The 19,989-nt window shown below is 33.0% G+C and overlaps 1 protein-coding gene across 1 annotated transcript; it reads right to left on the bottom strand.

Annotated features, from left to right (window-relative positions):
• Positions 1 to 1,179: 1,179 nt before the first annotated feature.
• Positions 1,180 to 19,779, bottom strand: Maf1 (repressor of RNA polymerase III transcription Maf1). Its single transcript, XM_072521049.1, has 4 exons — positions 18,861 to 19,779; positions 12,312 to 12,589; positions 7,259 to 7,334; positions 1,180 to 5,798 (listed from the first exon to the last, which is right to left on the bottom strand). Exons 1-3 carry the CDS (start codon positions 19,200 to 19,202, stop codon positions 7,268 to 7,270), a joined length of 687 nt encoding a protein of 228 aa, XP_072377150.1. The 5' UTR covers positions 19,203 to 19,779; the 3' UTR covers positions 1,180 to 5,798; positions 7,259 to 7,267.
• Between the last annotated feature and the right edge of the window lie 210 nt (positions 19,780 to 19,989).

Genomic DNA, 19,989 nt, shown 5'->3' on the forward strand with positions numbered 1-19,989 from the left:
GAAAATAAGAATTGAACAAATTTTAACTATAGAAATATATTTTGACTAGCAATACGCGCTGTTTCTTCTCAATCGACTGAATTACGATTGATTGCAGTGTGATTTAAACTAATAATTTACTTAACACTATCAACATTTGTCAATAGTATGACATAACCTATAAACTCAGTTTCTCAACTTTTGTGTCAATCTAACAATTAATCAATCAATCATAGTTTACGATAATGAAATATTAGTGTACAATTCTTCAACTTGTTATGCAGGGTAAAGTATTTGGCAGAAGAGGACCGGGACGCCGTCGTATCTCGTGGTTGAAAAATCTCCGACAATGGTTTGGGATGACCTCAGCGGAGCTGTTTCGCAGAGCAGTCAACAAAACCATGATAGCCTTGATGATCGCCAACATCCGGACCGGATAAGGCACTGAAGAAGAAGTGTACAATTATTTACCTTTATTGTTGTAGTTGTTGTAAATGACGAATCTAAGCACTCCACATTTTCACTACAGACACAGCTGACGATACTTTAACCACACGTGTGAACTTGTATTATGACGCTTTCTCGGTTTTCCAACGCCAAGAACGCTCGAGAAAGACAGAGACACAAGCACGCACCGATTCAACGCGCCTAATTCTCTAGTGCTGCGCGCGCAGCGGACCGATCATGTTTGAGTGGGAAAGAGACGCAAGGCGTCCGGCGGGCCTCTCTCTCGTTCGGTGACTCATCGTAACAGACGTGAGCGGGCGTTACACTTTTTCATGAGTGACTCCGAGCCACAACCTAATTTAAGACGTTGTCACGTCAAAAAATTCCAGGACAAATCCCTTAGAATCATACAACTTTTCCAATCTATCAATGATAGTCAAATATTCAGAATTTAAAAAAATCTATTAAAATTTTAAGTCTTTTTCTATTTTCTCAAAATAAGACAATTTTTTGGAGTTTGTATCAGGAGAGCAGAAACGAATTATGACTTTAAAATTCGACAAATTTTTGGATTTTGTCTTAGAGAGCGAGCAGAACCGTAGGGAGATTAGTTGATCGAATTTATGAGACTCGAAAATCTTTAAAAAAAAATAAGGATTTTAAATAAGGACTGCCTTTACATACGAGGGTACTATCAAAAATTTAAGTAGGTTTTGCAGTAATATTTATAGGTGTAAATAAATAAAACAAGCATAAAACAAGAATTTTTTATTTTCAGATCATACAGCTATTAACTACATATTGCAACCGTAGTACCAACTATACATCTAAGTGGTATTGTAAATTTGAATGTGAAACTATATTCGAAATATTATAGACTCAATGAGATCAGCTACACCATACCTGTTAATAAGTCTTGATTATTTAGAAACCTAATAAAAATATGAAATAATACTCATTCAATACATACTGAATCTAATAAAACAAACGATATTCTAAAAGCAAACCGATCAGTTACATATTTTGTCTTATCAGTACAGTTCTTGTCTTAAAATTTAAATGCAGATGGTATAATATCTTCACTTATCGTACAAATTTTATCGCAGCTGCATTTACAAATTTTTAAGTAATGATAAAAAAACTAGATTTTTAGTAAGAATTGGTTAATATATTCAGAGGAATTTAAAATAAAAAATACATTAGAGTTCTCAAGGATATTAAACTTGCATATAAAAGAAGACTTTTAACTTGTACATAATATCCAAAAAGGCACTAAATTTAAGCAGTTAATATAGAAAGTGACTACTAGACCGGAAATGGCGTTACAACACGAATAAATGACACTTTTATGACAAGAATAAGAGACATTTGGTTGTTGGTGGCCGAAAGAGTAAATGATAAATGAGTGAAGCTTTCGTAGCACGTCACAGAGTGGTGTTGACGAGGTAGAAAGAAGCTTGGATGCTAACGCAGTAACCAAAATTAGGAATTTTCAATAATAGTGTTTAAATAACTAAATTATCTATGACTATAGATTTCTCGTATGTCAGAGGGTGGTGTTAAGGGGGTAGAACGAACCTTGTATGCCCAAAGAGTAGCCAGTATTAAGAATTTTTGATAGTAGTACCTGAAGAAATACATAATTAGTGCGTGTAAGCTTAGAATAGGGTAGACGATAGTTTTAAGAGCACAGAAAGGGAATTGGATACTCAGAGAATAACCAAAATGAAGAATTTTCGGTGGTAGGGCCCGAAGAAAGATGTAATTAGTGGCTGTAGTTTCAAGAAGGCTAGACAGTGGTGATCAGCTGGTAGAAAAAGATTTGAATGCTTAGAAAGGCAGTTGGATACTCAAAGTGTAACCACAATGAAGAAGTCTGATACTAGCCTGTAAAGTAACTTGAAGGATATAATCAATGACTGAAAGCTTCTAGGATTCCTTTAGGTCGCATTGGACCATTGCACAAATTCTAGGACATGTGTAAGTGGAATTAGGACTGTGTGAAGCTATTTTTGAGGAAGGAAGTACTGAAGGAAAAAAAAGTCGAACACGACAATAATGTTCTTGGCTAAACGATGTAAAATATTGCCATACCATGGACACAACTTCACAAGAACAGCATAAGGCAGAGATCAATTTTTAACAATAATGACACACCTTCAGCAATTAAAAGGGCATTCAAACAAGAAGAAGCATGTACTGATTGGAACTACTATGTCTTCAGATAACTTCAAACATCCTTAAGCACTCTTAAATAAACCGATTCTAGCAAAGAAAGTTTTGGATTCGAAAATAAACAGTAGGGCGGGACATTGGGGATTGTCCAAATAAATCTAAGCTGAAAGATAGACACCTATATTATAAAAAAGAAAACCATTCCAATTCTGGGTACAAAAACCAAATCAAAACAAAAAATCTAATCTTTCAATAAACATTTTACATTATTCACGCTCATACTTTGAAAAAATCATCCACAGTCCTACGAAAAGTAACTTCTACTATGTCTAATACTTCTGTAAAGTCCTACAAGTCCTCAGAACGTATAAAAATTTATTTTTCCATCTCTTTAACTTTGCCATAAGACTGCAAAAGACTTTTTGATCATAATCTACACTTAAAGCAATCTCCAGACCATTAGTACTTATATAAATATTTAAAATATTCTTCTCACAAATTTAATCTTATCTAAACATTTGTATGTAGGATGATTCGATTAAAACATATCGAGAAAATTGTAGTTTTCCCTTTTATACACACATTTCAGTCCATTTCCATTTTAGTTAAGACTTTACCCGGTTATTTCGTTCAGGTTCAGTCTAGTTGCGCCCTAACTAATGTCGGCAATGTACAGCTCTTTCTAAGTACTTAGAAGGAACCGTTACACAAAACTAAAAGGGGATAGACAGTTAGAGATTAAAAGTTAAGGAATAAAATAGTGAAAAGTCATTTTCTATGGTCCTTCGAACCAGTTCCGAAAATCACAACGAAGAAGGTAGTTGGAAGATCAATTCTAACCCATTAACAATCAAGTTGTAACCTTATATCGCATTCGCTGTGAGTACAATGTTGTTTTTATCTCTCAAACAAATGTTTTTCATAGATTTGTTGAATAACTAAAATTGAAATCACTTAAAAAGGCATTACTTTACATTGACATACTTTTTAGTCTTTATTAACGAGATGATGATAACCTACAACTGATTTTATTGTAAAACATAAATAGATTGCTTCTTATTTGACTGTTTCCTAATATATTTATGTAAAACTACAACTTTCGCTCTCGAATCATCCTATATATTGACTTAAATCATTTCCCCAAGTGGTGATTAAGGTTAAGAAAGGTAAGTAGTATAAAATTCTCACCTTGGACGCTAGATTTGCGTTTCAAGGTCCTCTTGCGTAAATGTATCTTCAATCAATAAAAACATTGATCGATAAGGATGTTAATGTCGTATATCTACATTAAAGGAAGTGATATATTTAATTACGACAATTTATTTGTGTCAAAACAAACGGCTAAAATAATATTTTGACTGGTTTTCTGTGTTTATAAAACTTATTATGTTATCTTCAAGGACAAAAAAGACCGAAAGAGTTGAGGAAAATTTAACATTTAGACCAACTATACATTAAAAACACGTTATTTTCTACTTAAAATATAATTAATTTTTATCTTTATCATAAAAACATGTCGAAAACAACTTCATTTTAGAATAACAACTGGTTTTATCGAAAGTATTAAAAACATTTACGACATAGTCATTTTAATTATCGTATATAAGTAATATGTGTGTTTATATGCAAAATATACCATAAAAAAAAACAAACAGAGAGTCATGAATGAACTTCTGGTCTACTATCTGGACATTGACCTGCGAAACAAGACAGACAAATCAGTATATAACTTGGTATAATTGTAGTTACCACATATTGCAATAATTTCCAAGCTTGACGTACAGATGGCGCCTCTAATAACAAGTGTACTTCATTTGTCATTTGTCACAATTTACCGCGTTTTCGCAGTCAATCAAAATTAATACCTCGTCCATTCAGAGAGTTGTTTGCAAGTTTTTCAGATCAATAAATGGGAGTTTATGAGTAGCCCAACGGCTCTAGCATTTCACTGACGCAATATATTTCACTCATGTATTACCTTGGCTGAGTGAGCGCATACTCTATAGCGTCGTTGGTATACTTATATGAAGAAATTGGGATAAAACGATCATAACTACGATGAAAAGACACGAATTTCAATTGGAATTGTTTTAGTATCAACCGCATTCTCCAAATCTGACTTCAAATGATTACTGCTATTTTCTAACCTAAAAGAATACTTAAAGGAACGAAATTTGGGAGTCATTTGAAACTAAAGGTAAGAAAGACAAAAATCGGATATAAACACAGCTACTTACTCATTTAAATACAACAATTACAACGACCAGTGTATTTTTTCTACATTTTAAAAATTGTACTTTGAGGTACAGGTACAAAAAACTTAATTTTTTGCCAATTATAATTGAGAAAAGATTCATGTATATACAAGGACTACACTGAATAACCAAAATAGATTTTTAACTACACAGAAAAAAGAAAACTGCAATTTTTTTTAACTAGAAACAATTTTTTAGTACACAGAGAAGAAATATTGAGATTTCTACACATATATCTGTGTAATTCTTTGCTGAGTTTAGAATATAACCCCCGCCTAAAGTGTTAGAAGAAAAGTGAGTCATAGAACATGACTATGACGTCATGCTGTCAATTTTTTTGAGGTTAGGTCAAGGAATTATTGCTAAAAATGTCGATTAGTTCACAAATAGCAATTTTTAAGTGTTTGAACCTTTACTTGTTTATCAGAAATTATTTTACGTTAAAGTCAAGCTGTATATTTTGTTGCTAGAAGACCAAGTTGGTCTTCTAGCATCAAAATTTGGACCTAACCTCAAACATTTGTGCGTAACATCACAACTTATTGTTCAAAAACATTATTTTAATTGGCTATATATCGTAATCCTTTTGTTTTTGTTTGGACGATACAAAAAACTACACAGAAAACAATACTCTACATTTATTAGTACGTCATCACTGGCCTATACTTATCTTACACTAAGAAAAAAAAAGAGTTGTACAACAATCCGTGAAAAGTGTACAATCGATAAAAAAACTGTGGACACTATCGTATCTAATCTTTGATAATACCTTAAAACTAAAAACTTACAAGCTAAGTTGTTAATGTAATTTGTACTTTTGCTCTCACCAAAAGATTTTTATGCTCACACAATTTTTTTAAAGAAATTGTGCTGATACACCGCGAGGGCGCCGTTATTTCGGAGCCTGCCAAAAATTGAAGGCCCGCTCCATCTGTTGCAAGTCTGTAAAAAAAAATAAACGTTTCTTTAGTTATATATATATATATATATATATATATATATATATATATATATATATATATATATATATATATATATATATATATTATTTGAGGAATATGCCAAATGGGGGCTTACTGTAAACATAAGCAAAACAGAATATTTAAAAATTGGAGGAAATACTACAGATCTGAGGCTTGAAAACGCAGTCATAAAAGGCTGCAACCAGTATAAATATCTAGGAAGCATCATATCAGCAGATGGCAGAGTTAAGATAGATGTACAAAACCGAATAACCCAAGGGAAAAAATGCATCCGAATACTGAATTCATTACTGTGGTCTAATAAAATAAAGATGCATACCAAACTTCGCGTATACAGAGCAATTGTAGAACCAATTACCACATATGGTGCCGAATGTTGGACGATGACAAAGAATGAACGAGATAAAGTAGACGTTGTGGAAATGGATTATCTTAGAAGGTCATGTCGAGTATCGAGAATGGAAAGAATCAGGAATGAGGAAATACGAAACCGTACAGGAATTAGAGATACTCTTTCAGATAGAATACAAGGAAGGCAATTACAATGGTATGGTCACGTGATGAGAATGGAGGAGGAGCGGTGGCCAAAGAAAGCCTTAATGTATGTTCCGCCAGAAAGAAGGAAAAGGGGAAGACCACCAAATTCCTGGAGAAGAGAAATTACAAAAACAATGCAATCTAGAGGCTTAGAAGAGGGAGATTGGAGAGATAGGAAAAGATGGAGGCTGAAATGCGGGAAGCGGCAATCGCCGTAGGACCCCCGTTATATATATATATATATATATATATATATATATATATATATATATATATATATATATATATATATATATATATATATATATATATTACAAAAAAGTGAACATTGTTAAGTATTTACCAAAGGAAGGAACATTATTTCTGATATTTATGCATAATAATGCAGTGTTGGAAGTCTAAGAAATGAACGTAGAGCAGAGATCTGTAATATCGACCAGTTGATGGACCAGATTAAGGTGAGGAATCACTTAACTCTGACTGGAGGAATATCTCCCATTCTTCCACCAACACTTTACACGATATTAACAGCGACTTCCCGATCTCTATAAGAATCAATGTTCTTTACGTAAATGACACAGCTCCTCATATAACGTTACAAGACAGATTTCATAGAAAGAAGCATTCAAAGTTACCATCGTGTCGATGGATAGTGATGGCGCACAAAAACGTTACTTCATACATACTTAATAGATTAATATAAACAATATACATTTTTAGAAGATATTTTTTTCTCATCTGTGTTTTCTGACTTCGTTCTTTCTTTGTGTATCTTCATATATGTCCTGATCGTGGTGTTTGGTATTAGATTTCGGAGATACATTATCCACCTTTATATTTAAAGTGATACATTTTAATAAACTATATTTAAAAGATACTTACGGTTGGTTTTTAGTAGGATTCATCTTCGTCCATGATGAAATCGCTTCCAAAACCAGAATCAACAGTGTATCTTGGGCTGTAACATAAAAACGAATTACTTACAGTTTTTTATTGTAATAGGTATTCTTCAAAATCATTAAAGTACCGAATGGGTCAATCAGTCTGTTATTTAAGTAGGAAATTTTCAAAACTTTCAATAAATCTTTTATATAATTATATAGAATATTAATTTTAAATTCTTATAATTTCGTGATAATTCTTGGATATGTTTTTCTAGGTACCTACCAGGTAGGAATAAATAATTCTGTATTTTTGATAGGAAGTTTAAAAAAAGATTCTGATTATAAAGTAAAGCCATTTTTAAGAAGTCCTCTAAACAATCCAATTTCTTTAACGAATTTAATATTAGAACCAGATATGCAACATAACTTTTTATGTATGGAAGAGAAGGTTTAGGTACTATTTCATCCAGTGGAAGGTTGAAAAGATTCAACCGTTCTAACCTACAGCAGCCTCTCCGAAGATCCCTTTTAGGGTGAAATACGTATAAGCGGATACACAGACGCACTATACGTGAAATCAAATCTTAACTGTCTTTCCATTTACTTTTTAATTCTTTTGAAAATTTTGTTGATGTGAAAAATGAAAAATTGGCTGTGAATTTAGTGATCGGTAAAAAATTCTAATAATGCCAAACTAGCCTTACGCTGGTTTTATACGTAGGTCAATTTCATAAGACGAAGCCTTAAATAGGAGGAAGACAGAAAAAATGAAGTGGAGTGATTGTAGATGCAATTGATTGGATCCGCCGTCGCAAGCTGACGGGCAACATCACTAGTATTTTCTATAAAACAGCTTACAGAAAAAAGCAATAGCATTCAACATCGAATTACACATTGTATTCTTAGACATACGAAAGGCCTATGATAATGTCCCAGTCAACAATCTGTGGAAAGCATTAAAAAATCTGTGAGTAGATAACACCTACATAAATGCCGTAAAATCACTTTACAAAGACAGTGACAAAACAGAGGCAGCGGTATGAACAGTACCGCTAAGAACTTGGAAATAGAAACCAAACAAAGGAGGAAAAGAAAACGTCCTAAATCACAGTGGAAAGGACAAATAAAAAAAGCAATGGAAAAAGAGACCTTATTGAAGAAGATAGGTATATATTATGACAATCCGTAAACTAATTTTCGAAACCAAATTTAGAACTTTGCTTTAATCTGTGCCTTCTAAGAATTGCAAGACAAACCAGACGTTGATAAAGATGTTATTAGAGACATGAGGAATCTAAAAATTGCATTCCACAACATATCTCCTCAACTAAGCAAAATTCTTAGCAAGACTTGACAAGAAGAAATGGCGATTGGGAGGTGTTAAACGGCAAACATAATTATCCTATATTATAAGCCACGGATAAGTACTTAAGTATAAAATCAGTAAACTAATTTTCGAAACCAAATTATCAGATGTCGCTATTTGCGTCTATACGAAGCCATGTTAGAGTTGCTTCCTAAGACAGAAAAAATATTTATTTTCACGTTTAGAGCGACTGCGAAAGCCGTTCTGATGAGGCCTATTGGGCCGAAATACGTATAAGCGGATGCGCAGGCGGCCTGTACGTGAAATCAAATCTTAACTGTCTCTTCCTTTTTACTTAAGTATAATTAATTAAACTTTAAATAATTTAATTATAGGTATTATTAAATAGTATACAAATATTATACAATATAAAATAGTATACATTCGAGTTTAACTAAGTAATTAGTCTTTTATTAAACTGGTTTTTTTCAATAAACTGAATTTTTCAAGATTCAGCATTTTGTGACCAGATAATTATATTTCTAGATTTTTTTATAAATTTATGGGTTGGGTTGTTTAAATGTATATTCTCATGTTTTTGTTAAGTTTTGATCAAATTACCCGTTTTTGCTTACCCATACGACACGTACATGGTACATTTTATTGTTTTTCCCAGTTATCAGACAATAACATTTTACATTCAATAAACGTGATTAAATTGAAAAACAACAGCGAGTTATGTTATCACCTCAGGTGATTATCTCACTGAACAATACACTGTTTTATCTCTAGAAACAAGTAAATATTCATAAAGGAGAAACTACCTAGATAGATGAATTTCTAAATTAATGTTATTATTTCACGGTTGCAAATTCGATTTGTTTGTTTTTACCTTGCGGATTTAGAGGTCAGTTACTTTTTAACTGTTTAATATGTAGGAGGAGTCAGTCTTGGGTGAAGAGAAAGCCTTGCAAGACAATCTACGTCATTACTGCATATAAATTAATATTAATTATACAAAAATTGGTTATCGCTAGGAAAGAATGATAATTTTTTTAACATTTATAAATGCGGCATGATATACTCTTTTTTATTAGAGAAATATTCCGCAACCGTCCAATTAATTGATTTTATAAACGCAGATATTTTTATTTTTATGATACCTACAGTTTTGTCTTTATGTTATAATTGGTTAAACAAGTATGTAATATTAATTTAGGACTACTGGTTGGATACCTGGCTATATAACTTGATATCAAATTAGCGCTCCAACTTCAGTCCTAGTCTGTTTTCACGATGGTGTACATCGCTCAACCGAAAGATATATCGAGTAAAGTTTAAGCAAAATATAATTAGGAGGAAGCATTGTGCTTTTTAACGTCATCATTTGAAAATAAGGGAAACAATATTGGATGAAGAAATTGTTCGTTGCTCGTGTGAACTATTTTGACACGAAGTTGCTCAATGTCATTGATGAGGATGATTACTAGAAACTATTATGTTGACAGAACGCTATGTTGGCAGTGTTTTCGCACTTCAACATTACGTTTAGCAGGTGTCGTTGGGCTATTTTCCGCGCATTTCGTTTTGCGTACTTTTTAGGATGCTGCCTGACTGACCTTAGTCTAGGATTCGTTCTTCGTATTCCCGGCGATAGTTCCGAGGTACTTTAAAATGCCCTCTCGTCGCCGAGTCTACACCGAACGTATACCTGCTAAACCAGACCCTCCTCTGTCATCCAGCGATCCGGAAGTGGAATGGCCGCTGTAAGGCCGGCATCACTTCCGAAGCACTACCTCCATTCATCCACATCCACACTCCGTTTATCAGCAAGGAGACTCCCTGTCTCGTTCCAGGTAGCGCGTAGAAGACCCTCATCGCTCCTAGTACGGCATCACCCCCAGGCGGGCATTTCCTCCTTCCTCACGCAGTCTAACTCATATAGTCTGACCCACTTTTCTAACTTCAACTTCCAGCATCTTTCCCTCTTATCTTTACCGTTGGTCCAGCTAGCTTTCTTCCTCTTCTTTTTTCATGATCACTGCATGATATAGTTGTGTACGCTAGTCCAACCTGCTTTATTTTCAATCATTTCTCTCACTGTAACAAAATTCACATCTGACTCTCTTTCTATTCTGTTCCTTTTTACTATCCATCTGTTGCACTCTAACATCGTAAGTGTCACAGTGTCCGAGTGTCTACAGTATAGGCATTCATCTGTGTCAGGCTTTCCGAACCTAGAGAGGTGTAAAACATCCGTGTACTCGTTTTGCGTACTAGGATCCCACAAATAGAGACTATCTCTGTAAATATTAATAACATCAGGAATTCCTTCACTGTTCAATACGGAAGGCGTGCAGTAAGTACCTGAGGTCAAGCGCTGACTGAGAAAAGTTTTGATCCGACTTCCGACCCCTCTATTCACGCACCCAATCCATCGCCAGTCGGAAGTTGGACCTTTGAATCTTCCCTCTAGATGTTCCGACTCGTACAACTAAATTTCCAACAATCCAGCGCGCCCACTTATGGTCTGATATCCGAAGTTGGACCACAAGACCACGAAATGTGAATGCCCCGCTAAGTTTAAAAAAAATGCAATAAACAATTTAACATGGATTTTAAACCACTTAATCCTTCAATGTTCGACCCAGCTATTTCAGAACAATCTTGAACAGGTACTAAAATAGGATCAGGTACTCAAAGCAGCATTGTAGCGGGACTTGCAGCTAACGAATCAGACTTGCGGCGAATGATACTTTCGGTTCTTAGTTTCCACACTGGCCTATCGTTCCAATCTCCAGCTTGAAGATTCCTCTCTGACACTGCTCTTTACACACCTCCAAAGCATGTATATTTTGATAAATTGCGTTAGGCTTTCACGGCCATCGTCTAACTTATTAAACTGTTTATTCGGGCTGTTGGGCCGTTGTCTTCTGTTGAGATTTGTTCTCGACGTTTCGCCAACACTAGGGGTTGGCATCTTCTGGAGATGTTGATGCTTCGCTTGTAAGCAGAAACTGACGACGCGTTGTACTACGGAGGCAATATTTATAATTCCCGGAGGGGAGGCGAGTGGGAATTATAAATATTGCCTCCGTAGTACAACGCGTCGTCAGTTTCTGCTTACAAGCGAAGCATCAACATCTCCAGAAGATGCCAACCCCTAGTGTTGGCGAAACGTCGAGAACAAATCTCAACAGAAGACAACGGCCCAACAGCCCGAATAAACAGTTTAATAAGCATGTATATTTTGTCTTCCTCTTTTCCTTCATTCTTTGGTCTTTCAACTGGTACCCATATTATTTTTCGCTTTGGGAGTTGTCTACTCTACAAGCATCAACCATTTTTAGCCATGGTCATGTAGAATAGTACTACATGTAGAATAGTTTTCATTTCTTCTAGGGAGTTCCTCTGTGTAAAGTTCCCTTCACTTGTTTACCAAAATAGCATGTATGTTGGTTTTTTTTGACATATCTGTCCACAGACATTTTATTACTTTTAATGCTTCACTCGATTTTGATCCCCCAATATTGCAGCAGTCAATTTCTTTTCATTTTACATCCCACATTATTCAAGCAGAAATCAAATTAATCAATTATAGATATAATAAAAAAAAAAAAAAAAATTGAGAATATAAGAGAAATAAAACATGTCTTTATCAACTTATGCATTTCTATGCAAGATATCCCTTCTTCATATGACATTCGATTTTAACAATTCATTAAAAACAAAATATTGGACTTACTTGATGGCTCTGCAGGTGAAAAACACAATTCTCTTCAGTTTCTTATTGTAGAAGAAGTAATTAAAGCTCCATAAACAGCCATCTTCGCCGAAAGGGTCGCATATGAGGTCTGGCTCGTATGAATAAATATCACAATTCTCCAAAGAGATCTCGTCATCGATCGCCGCCCACATGGATGGTCCTAGCAGACGGTAGTGTTCTCCGACTGTCGCGGCTAGGTTCGTATCGATGGCGTTGGTCACCCATTGTCTTGAAGGTTCTTTGCTGAATTCGTGACTCTGCAACATAAAAATTTTTACTAAAAAAATTCGCAAAAAAGCTTCCCTTAAAAATGACACCCATATGAGAACAATTGGGCGTTTTGGACTTTTTAACCTATTATTAAATGTTTTTTAGGTAGTAATTGTGTAATTTGTGATGGTTCCTATGAAGTTTGCAACCCAGCCACTTTTCCAACTGTTTTCTCAATAAATATCCTTTCAATTTGGTATCTCCTGTTATAAAACTAATGACGACAATGATGTTGAAACGCATCCTTAATTTTATTAAATAAAAATGTGTTTTACAATTTGTGATTTCACTTGGAGATTAGTAATCATTATTACCTCACAAACCACATTAGATATATATTTTCAATATAAAAACTTGTCTATCTGTGGGGTAAAGTTTTGACTACAGAGTTTTGTTACAGTAACATGTGATAAAGGACTCTGATTCATTTAGAAATAACGGCTTAAGAGGAGAAAAACATCCAAAAATCCACAAAATCATTTTGATTAAGGGTACATAAAATAAGAAGAATTAAGAATATCAAAAGGCTGTGTGGGAATGAAAAGCCTATGTTCAAGGTGTTTCTGATCAATTGGTATTCACAGTACATCAGAAACAACTAAGCATTGATGATTCAAAGCTTCAATAGGAGTTTTTCAATCCACTACCGGCAGTTAAATGGACATCAACATGCGAAAGTCCTCAAAAGTGATCACAGATGTAAAACATCAGCTGTTACGGTTTTGGCTTCCATATTTTATGACTCGCAAGTTATTTAGTTCATGTATTACCTTAAGAAAGAAAAAACTATTGATGTCAAATAGTATATAGCAATATTGGAGCATTTGAAGAAAGAAACGAAGCAAATAAAGAAAAACAAGTAATTTTTAACCAGTACAATGCACAGGGGATAATCTTTAGATATATTAAGTACTATGTGTGAACTCTGGTTGGCTGGTCTGACTGGTTGTTAGTTTTTGAAGTAGTATATAAATCTGATACTCGTCTGAGGTGTTAGAATCGTTTGAATATTTGTGAATTTAAAGACAAAGAACCTGACTTTACTTTGTAACAATTAATTTACTCAATACAAACTAAGGAAATTGATTATTATGGTAATTCAGTCATTATTCCACTTTCAAGTTTGATACAGATAAATCAAAATAAAATAAAACTGTACATAGTGGATAAAAAGTAATTGAATTGGTAAAATTTCCTTGAAACACAATCTAACAAATTATAACCTGCAGAGTTACTATTTTTGTACATGGAAAACCACAAATAAATCATTTTCAACATTATGATCTAACTAAAATAAAGTGTTTCCCAATAACTAATATAAAACACTCATACCAATAATTATCTGGTAATTCTGCTATATAACCATGTAATATTAATATCTGAAAATGTATTGAAAAATTCTTAGTTTACTATAGGGGCTTCAATGTCACACAATGACAATGAGGTTTTTCATTCTATAAATTTTCTTTGTCTGAAATATGAAAACATTTCATCATCATCATCATCACTGGCTCGACAACCCTTTTTGGGACTTGGCCTGTTCTAGGATTCTTCTCCATTCCGATCTGTTTCGTGCTTTTTTTCTCCAGTTTTTTATTTTTAAGGTTGTTATATCATTTTCTATTTGTTCTAAGTATCTCAGTTTCGGTCTTCCTCTTGTTCTTTTTCCTACTGGCATCTGTTTGAATATTTTGTTTGGTATTTCGCCTTCATCCATTCTTTCTACATGTCCTATCCAACGCAGCCGTCCTATTTTGATGAATGTTATAATATCCGGATCCTGGTATATTTTGTATAGTTCAGAGTTGTATCGTCTTCGCCATATTCCGTTTTCTTTTGTGCCCTTATACATGTGTCGCAAGATTTTTCTTTCGAAGGTGGCTAACAACGTTTCCTCTCTTTTAGTAAGTGTCCAGGTTTCTGAGCCATATGTGAGTACCGGTCTTATTAGGGTTTTATATATTTGGCATTTTGTCTTTCTTGCGACGTTATCTGATCTTAGGTGTCTAATTAAGCCATGGTAACATTTATTTGCAATAAATATTCGCCTCTTCACTTCCTCCGTAACGTTATTATCAGACGTGACTAGGGATCCCAAGTATATAAAGTTTTTTTTATGAAAACATTTAGGATACTATATAATTTACTATTGTATACTGACCTGGTTTTATTCAGCAGCAAATTAATGTCACTCAGATATTGGGAGTGGTACTCAGATCTGGGAAAAATAGACTTTGTCTTGTAATGTACAGTATAATAAACCTTGACTAACCTGGAAGATGCTTAGAAACTGCAAAAACAGGCAGAGGAGAAGATAGCAAAGCTGGCCAAATTAATGCAAAACAACTGGTCCTACTAGTAAAAAAGGACAGTACTTTGTAGTGTAATTAACACTATTATCCTTTATGGATGCTTACCGGATCCACACCAGATATCAGCAGTTAAGAAGGAAAAATATACAGTTGCTTGAGAGGGCACAACAAAAAGGTCTATTGAGGATAGAAGGGGGAGTTTACTATTTAAAAGGGCAGGACATGATAATCCAGAATTTATAAATCAGAACTAAGAAATTGACGAACAGCACAATGCAATGAAAAGTACCTTTTGCTCACGAATACTGTGACAGTTACAGTATTTGCTCGCTTTACCGAATAAGTAAGGAAACAATTGTCAGGTTGTCAATTAAGATATGGGAATTACACATGTAATGAATCTTTAAAGTTCATTAAATTTGTACTTATAAGCACTACACTATAAATAAAACTTTAAAATTATCTCAAAACAACTTAAAGAAGTGATTTAAGAATGATCTCATCATTTGTTAGCAATCAAAAATAGATATATTTATCAAAAAAATGTCTATGGCAGACAAAACCTTATTACAAAAGATCAGCTCATGTTCAAGTGAATAAGTTTGTTTTGCATTTGTATAATCATTGTAGATATGGAAATTATAAATAATGAACTTTGAATACAGTCAATTTATGTAGAAAATTCTAAATTGTTATTTCAAAATATAAACATGATTTAATATTGACCTTACAGGATGTTGTTAATATATCGAATACATAGACAATATTTATAATTAAAGTAAACAATTTTGTATGCTAGAATATATGAATTTTTATACAAAAAGGGCTCTTCTTCTTAGGGTGCTCTATTAGTTCTGGATACTGTAAATCATCAGTAAAACACAAACTGCAAGATTTGTCCATTGACTGCCTCTTCTTCCAAGTTTTTAGTTTTCTCTCATTCAGCTATTCTACATTTCTTTCTATTCATTGCCCATCCTCTTTTAGATTCCACCTCCAGTCATCCTTTCTTTCCTTTTTTTGCTTCTCTGGCTTTAATAACGCTTTTGTTAAGCTTGAGGATTTTTTAATGAGAAAATCTTTTTTCCTTTTTATGACAGAAAATTGTTGCTTCTGGGTTGTGATAACTTAAAGCAACAGTGTTAAAGTTTTGGGTGTAGATTGAAATTCTGAAAATTGAAAAATTTTAACATATATGTATTTTAACATATAATTTAACATATATGTATTTGAAGAGCTTAATATGTAAGCAGATGTATATGCTATTCTCACAAAATATGTGGTTGTTCCTTACTACAATAGCGAAAATTTTGTTTATAAATATTTTAACAGTCAATATGGAAACAAATAATTGAGATTAAAGAATTCAGTATTAGGGGATCACATTCATTTAGTTAAACATGACTTAACAAAACTGTATTCTTCTACCAAAATCATCGCCATAGAGCTCTTGAAGTATATGCATTCTATAGGGATAAAGGTCTTTAGTGCTTTTATTACAACCTTCCTTAACATTCCCATTCTTTTTGCTATTTTGTTGTATTTTGCTAGTGGGCTTTGCAACATAACTTCCCAAAACTTTTATTTGAGTTTCCACATTTAGTATTTAGCCTATTCTTCTTTTATTTACCACTGATCTGTTTCCAAGAATTTAGCCACCAAATCAATAACTTACCCTTGTGCACACTTTCCCATCTCTCCAAAAACAAAAATAATTTAAATTCTTTCTTCAGGATGGAACTATTGTCAAACTTTTTTCGTTTATGGTAAACAGTCTAACAAGTAAGACTGAATTAGCAATAAGATGCCACTATCTAGAATATTTATTGTAAAAGATTCCCTTAATCAAAGTTGTTAGCCATTTAAAAAAATATATAAGACAGATTTCTGCTAAAAGAATTGCTATTTTTACAAAAAATTAACAGCATACAGTTGAAAAATTGACTATTGGTGGTTTTTAAGACTGAAGTCTCTAGTGTATTTATTACAGTAAACCCAAATTCACAACAGAGGATTTTCTTCATTACTGTACTAATCACAAATTATATAAGGAATAAAACTACAATCAGGAATTATATTTTTTAAGATCGTAATTCTTGGACTAATAATATTGTAGTGAAATCTAACAATAAATAATTAATTTACTGAAAAACAATTCTTGTTCCTTATGCAGAGGTTTTTAAAGATTGTCTACACAATACAAAGAACAATTTAGAATTTTTCAGAACAATAAATCTTTGTGCCGCTATATTTTCTTAATAAACGTAAAAACATTACATTACATGTTTTGTAAACAGCCACCAAAATATTTCATTTCAATTTCCACATAATTTCAAACCAAAACCAAATGATTTTTAAAAGATTCCTACACAAAAAATAAGGTTTACGTTTTTGTTTTTATAAGATATAATATTAGCACAAAAACAATGTTATTTACAATCCTTTACTTTATCAATAATTGGTACTTAAATCAATTCATTCACTTCTAAATATAAAATCTTTTTTCAATCAGAATATTTTTGGTAGTAAAGTCAATTAAAACAGAAAGAGTTATAAATTATATAAATTGTTATTTTAAATATACTTTTGGTTGCTTTGAGTTTCACACCGGAAGCAAGTTTCAGATCAAAAAGGAAGGAGGGATTTAGAAATAAATAGAAGAGTTAATTTACATGTGTTAGTATAGTCAGCAAGGAATTACTCTAGAAAATCTCTCTGTAGACAAGAGTAAGATACTAAAAAATGGCAAAAATTTTAGAAGTAAAAAGTTAAATCCTATCCTGGATGACTTTGACATTACAGGTCTTAGGGGGCATTACAATATCATTACATCAACAATATATTCCTTTGATCCCTAGTATCCCTATATCTAATAACAACATTGTAGAGAAAGTGAACAGGCGAATATTTATTGCCAATAAATTACAAATAAATGTTAACATTACTTAATTAGGCAATTAAGATAAGATAACATCACAAGAAAAGCAAAATGACAAATATAGGTACAAAGCATTAATCAGACTGATACTGTAGGACTGTGTTGAAGCTCATACAAGGTCACTTGTTGCTAAATTAGGATCTGGAACTTTTCTAACTAGAAGAATTTCTGAATGTGTATTATAATTCACTCTCAAAAAGGGCTATTTTGCTCTATGTCATTCACACACATCAGCTATGCAATTTTAGCATGGGGTCATAGTGTTGGAGCCAAAGATGTCTTTCACATTCAGAGAAGAGTGGTAAGGATAATTGTTTGTCCTATCACAAAGAATGTCAGCAAGCATTTGTTGCACTACAGATACTACCTCTTCCTTCACTATTTATTCTAGAGATTATTATTCATGTAAAACAAAATATAGATTGTTATCAAAGACATGAGGATGTACACCAATATGAAACCAGGAATAAGCATGCCTAAGTGCTGTCCTATACCAAGCTCCAAAAATTAGAGAAGGGCCAAACTCTTATGGTATAACATTTTACTACAAGATGTCTTCTACAATTACTGAATTAGTTGAAAAGGCAAAATACCATACAAAATATTTAAACAAGTGCCAGTAAGAAAAATAACAAGAGACTGAAGCTGAGATATATAGAACAAATAGAAAATGATAAAACCTTAAAAATAAAAAACTGGAGATAAAAAGTACAAAATAAGTTTTTAAAAAAGATTATTATACAAATTCTGTGAAATGTATAACCAGATTTTTTGTTATAGGTTATGTCATTTTAAATATTGGTTATGCTAAGCTTACTTAGTATCTATCATATACACATAATATTTATCTTATTTAACAATGTAGGTACACTTTTTTTATTATACCCTTATATCAAATATGTAGCTTTACCTTTATTGCAAAGTATAGCTTGTTCGAGTCATAGGTATCAACTTTATCTATCATATTTTGTAATCAACTGATCAAATATTTATCTAGCTAGTACCTACCTTAACATTCATGAAGTCATAGTCTGGAAATGCTGAGTTTAGTGTTGCTATTAGGTAAAACAGTGTTTTGCGGCTAATAGTATCGCATAAAGGGCCTTCTTCATCCCCGGAAACACTTCTGCTGTATTGGGAATGGCCTGGGGAGACTCCTTGTGGTGGTGAAAGTGCTTGTAGATCACTGGGATTGACACCTTCAGCATTGAATCTCTTATATAGGGCTTTGTCTGTACCTGCCATTTTGCATGAATAACTTTCGATACGACCAATGATTTTACTGTCGCCTGTTTGTATACATAGGGCATTGTTGATGGCTTCAAATCTTGTACTCTCGAGCAACTTCATCTTTGCTGATATAGTATAAGTAGCAAGGAACTCAAACGATTATAAAACACTTTTTAAAAGACTTTTACAACGATTTATTGTCTAAACGGTATGCAAGCACTACTATTAAATAAACAGTTTTTAAACATTGCTGTGGGATGTATGAATATTCCTTTTCTTTTTGAATGAAGGAGACTAACCGTCGGCACAAAGGTACGCCTTACAGATATCTTGCTCAATAAGTAATTTGGGCACATTACAAACAGTTTAAACCAAATGATAACCACTTTGCAAGTAGTTTGAGTGTTTTAGTTCAGATTTTTGGGATACAAACAAATTTCACACAAAGCAGATATAGGACGAGTCCACTATTTTCACCTTCCTTCGAGAACACACACAAATTATATCACTTTTAGCTAGTGTTCAGAAAAATCGCAGTCCCTAATCATTTTCACACTAAGATGGCACAACAAACTTACAAAAAATTTATAATGAATGCTGAAATACTAAAAATAGACGGTCAACAATAGCTCTTTTAGCTTGGCTGCAGTACAAAGAAACAAACAACTTCAAATATGAATTGACATTTACTGACACTGACAGAAATAGCCAGGCGACGTTGTCGCATCGTTACCGTTACAAATCTTTTTTACAAGAAATTTTTTACTTTAATCTTTATTTATGAATTACACGAGTAAAAGTTTGTTTTAAAATATATCGTATTACCTTATTTCATATTTTTATATTACAAATAAAATGATTATAAAACGATTCGTTGGATATTTTATTTCTTGTATTCAAATAGTTT

The sequence above is a fragment of the Diabrotica undecimpunctata genome, chromosome 1 (assembly GCF_040954645.1).
Source record: "Diabrotica undecimpunctata isolate CICGRU chromosome 1, icDiaUnde3, whole genome shotgun sequence".
Lineage (NCBI taxonomy): Eukaryota > Metazoa > Arthropoda > Insecta > Coleoptera > Chrysomelidae > Diabrotica > Diabrotica undecimpunctata.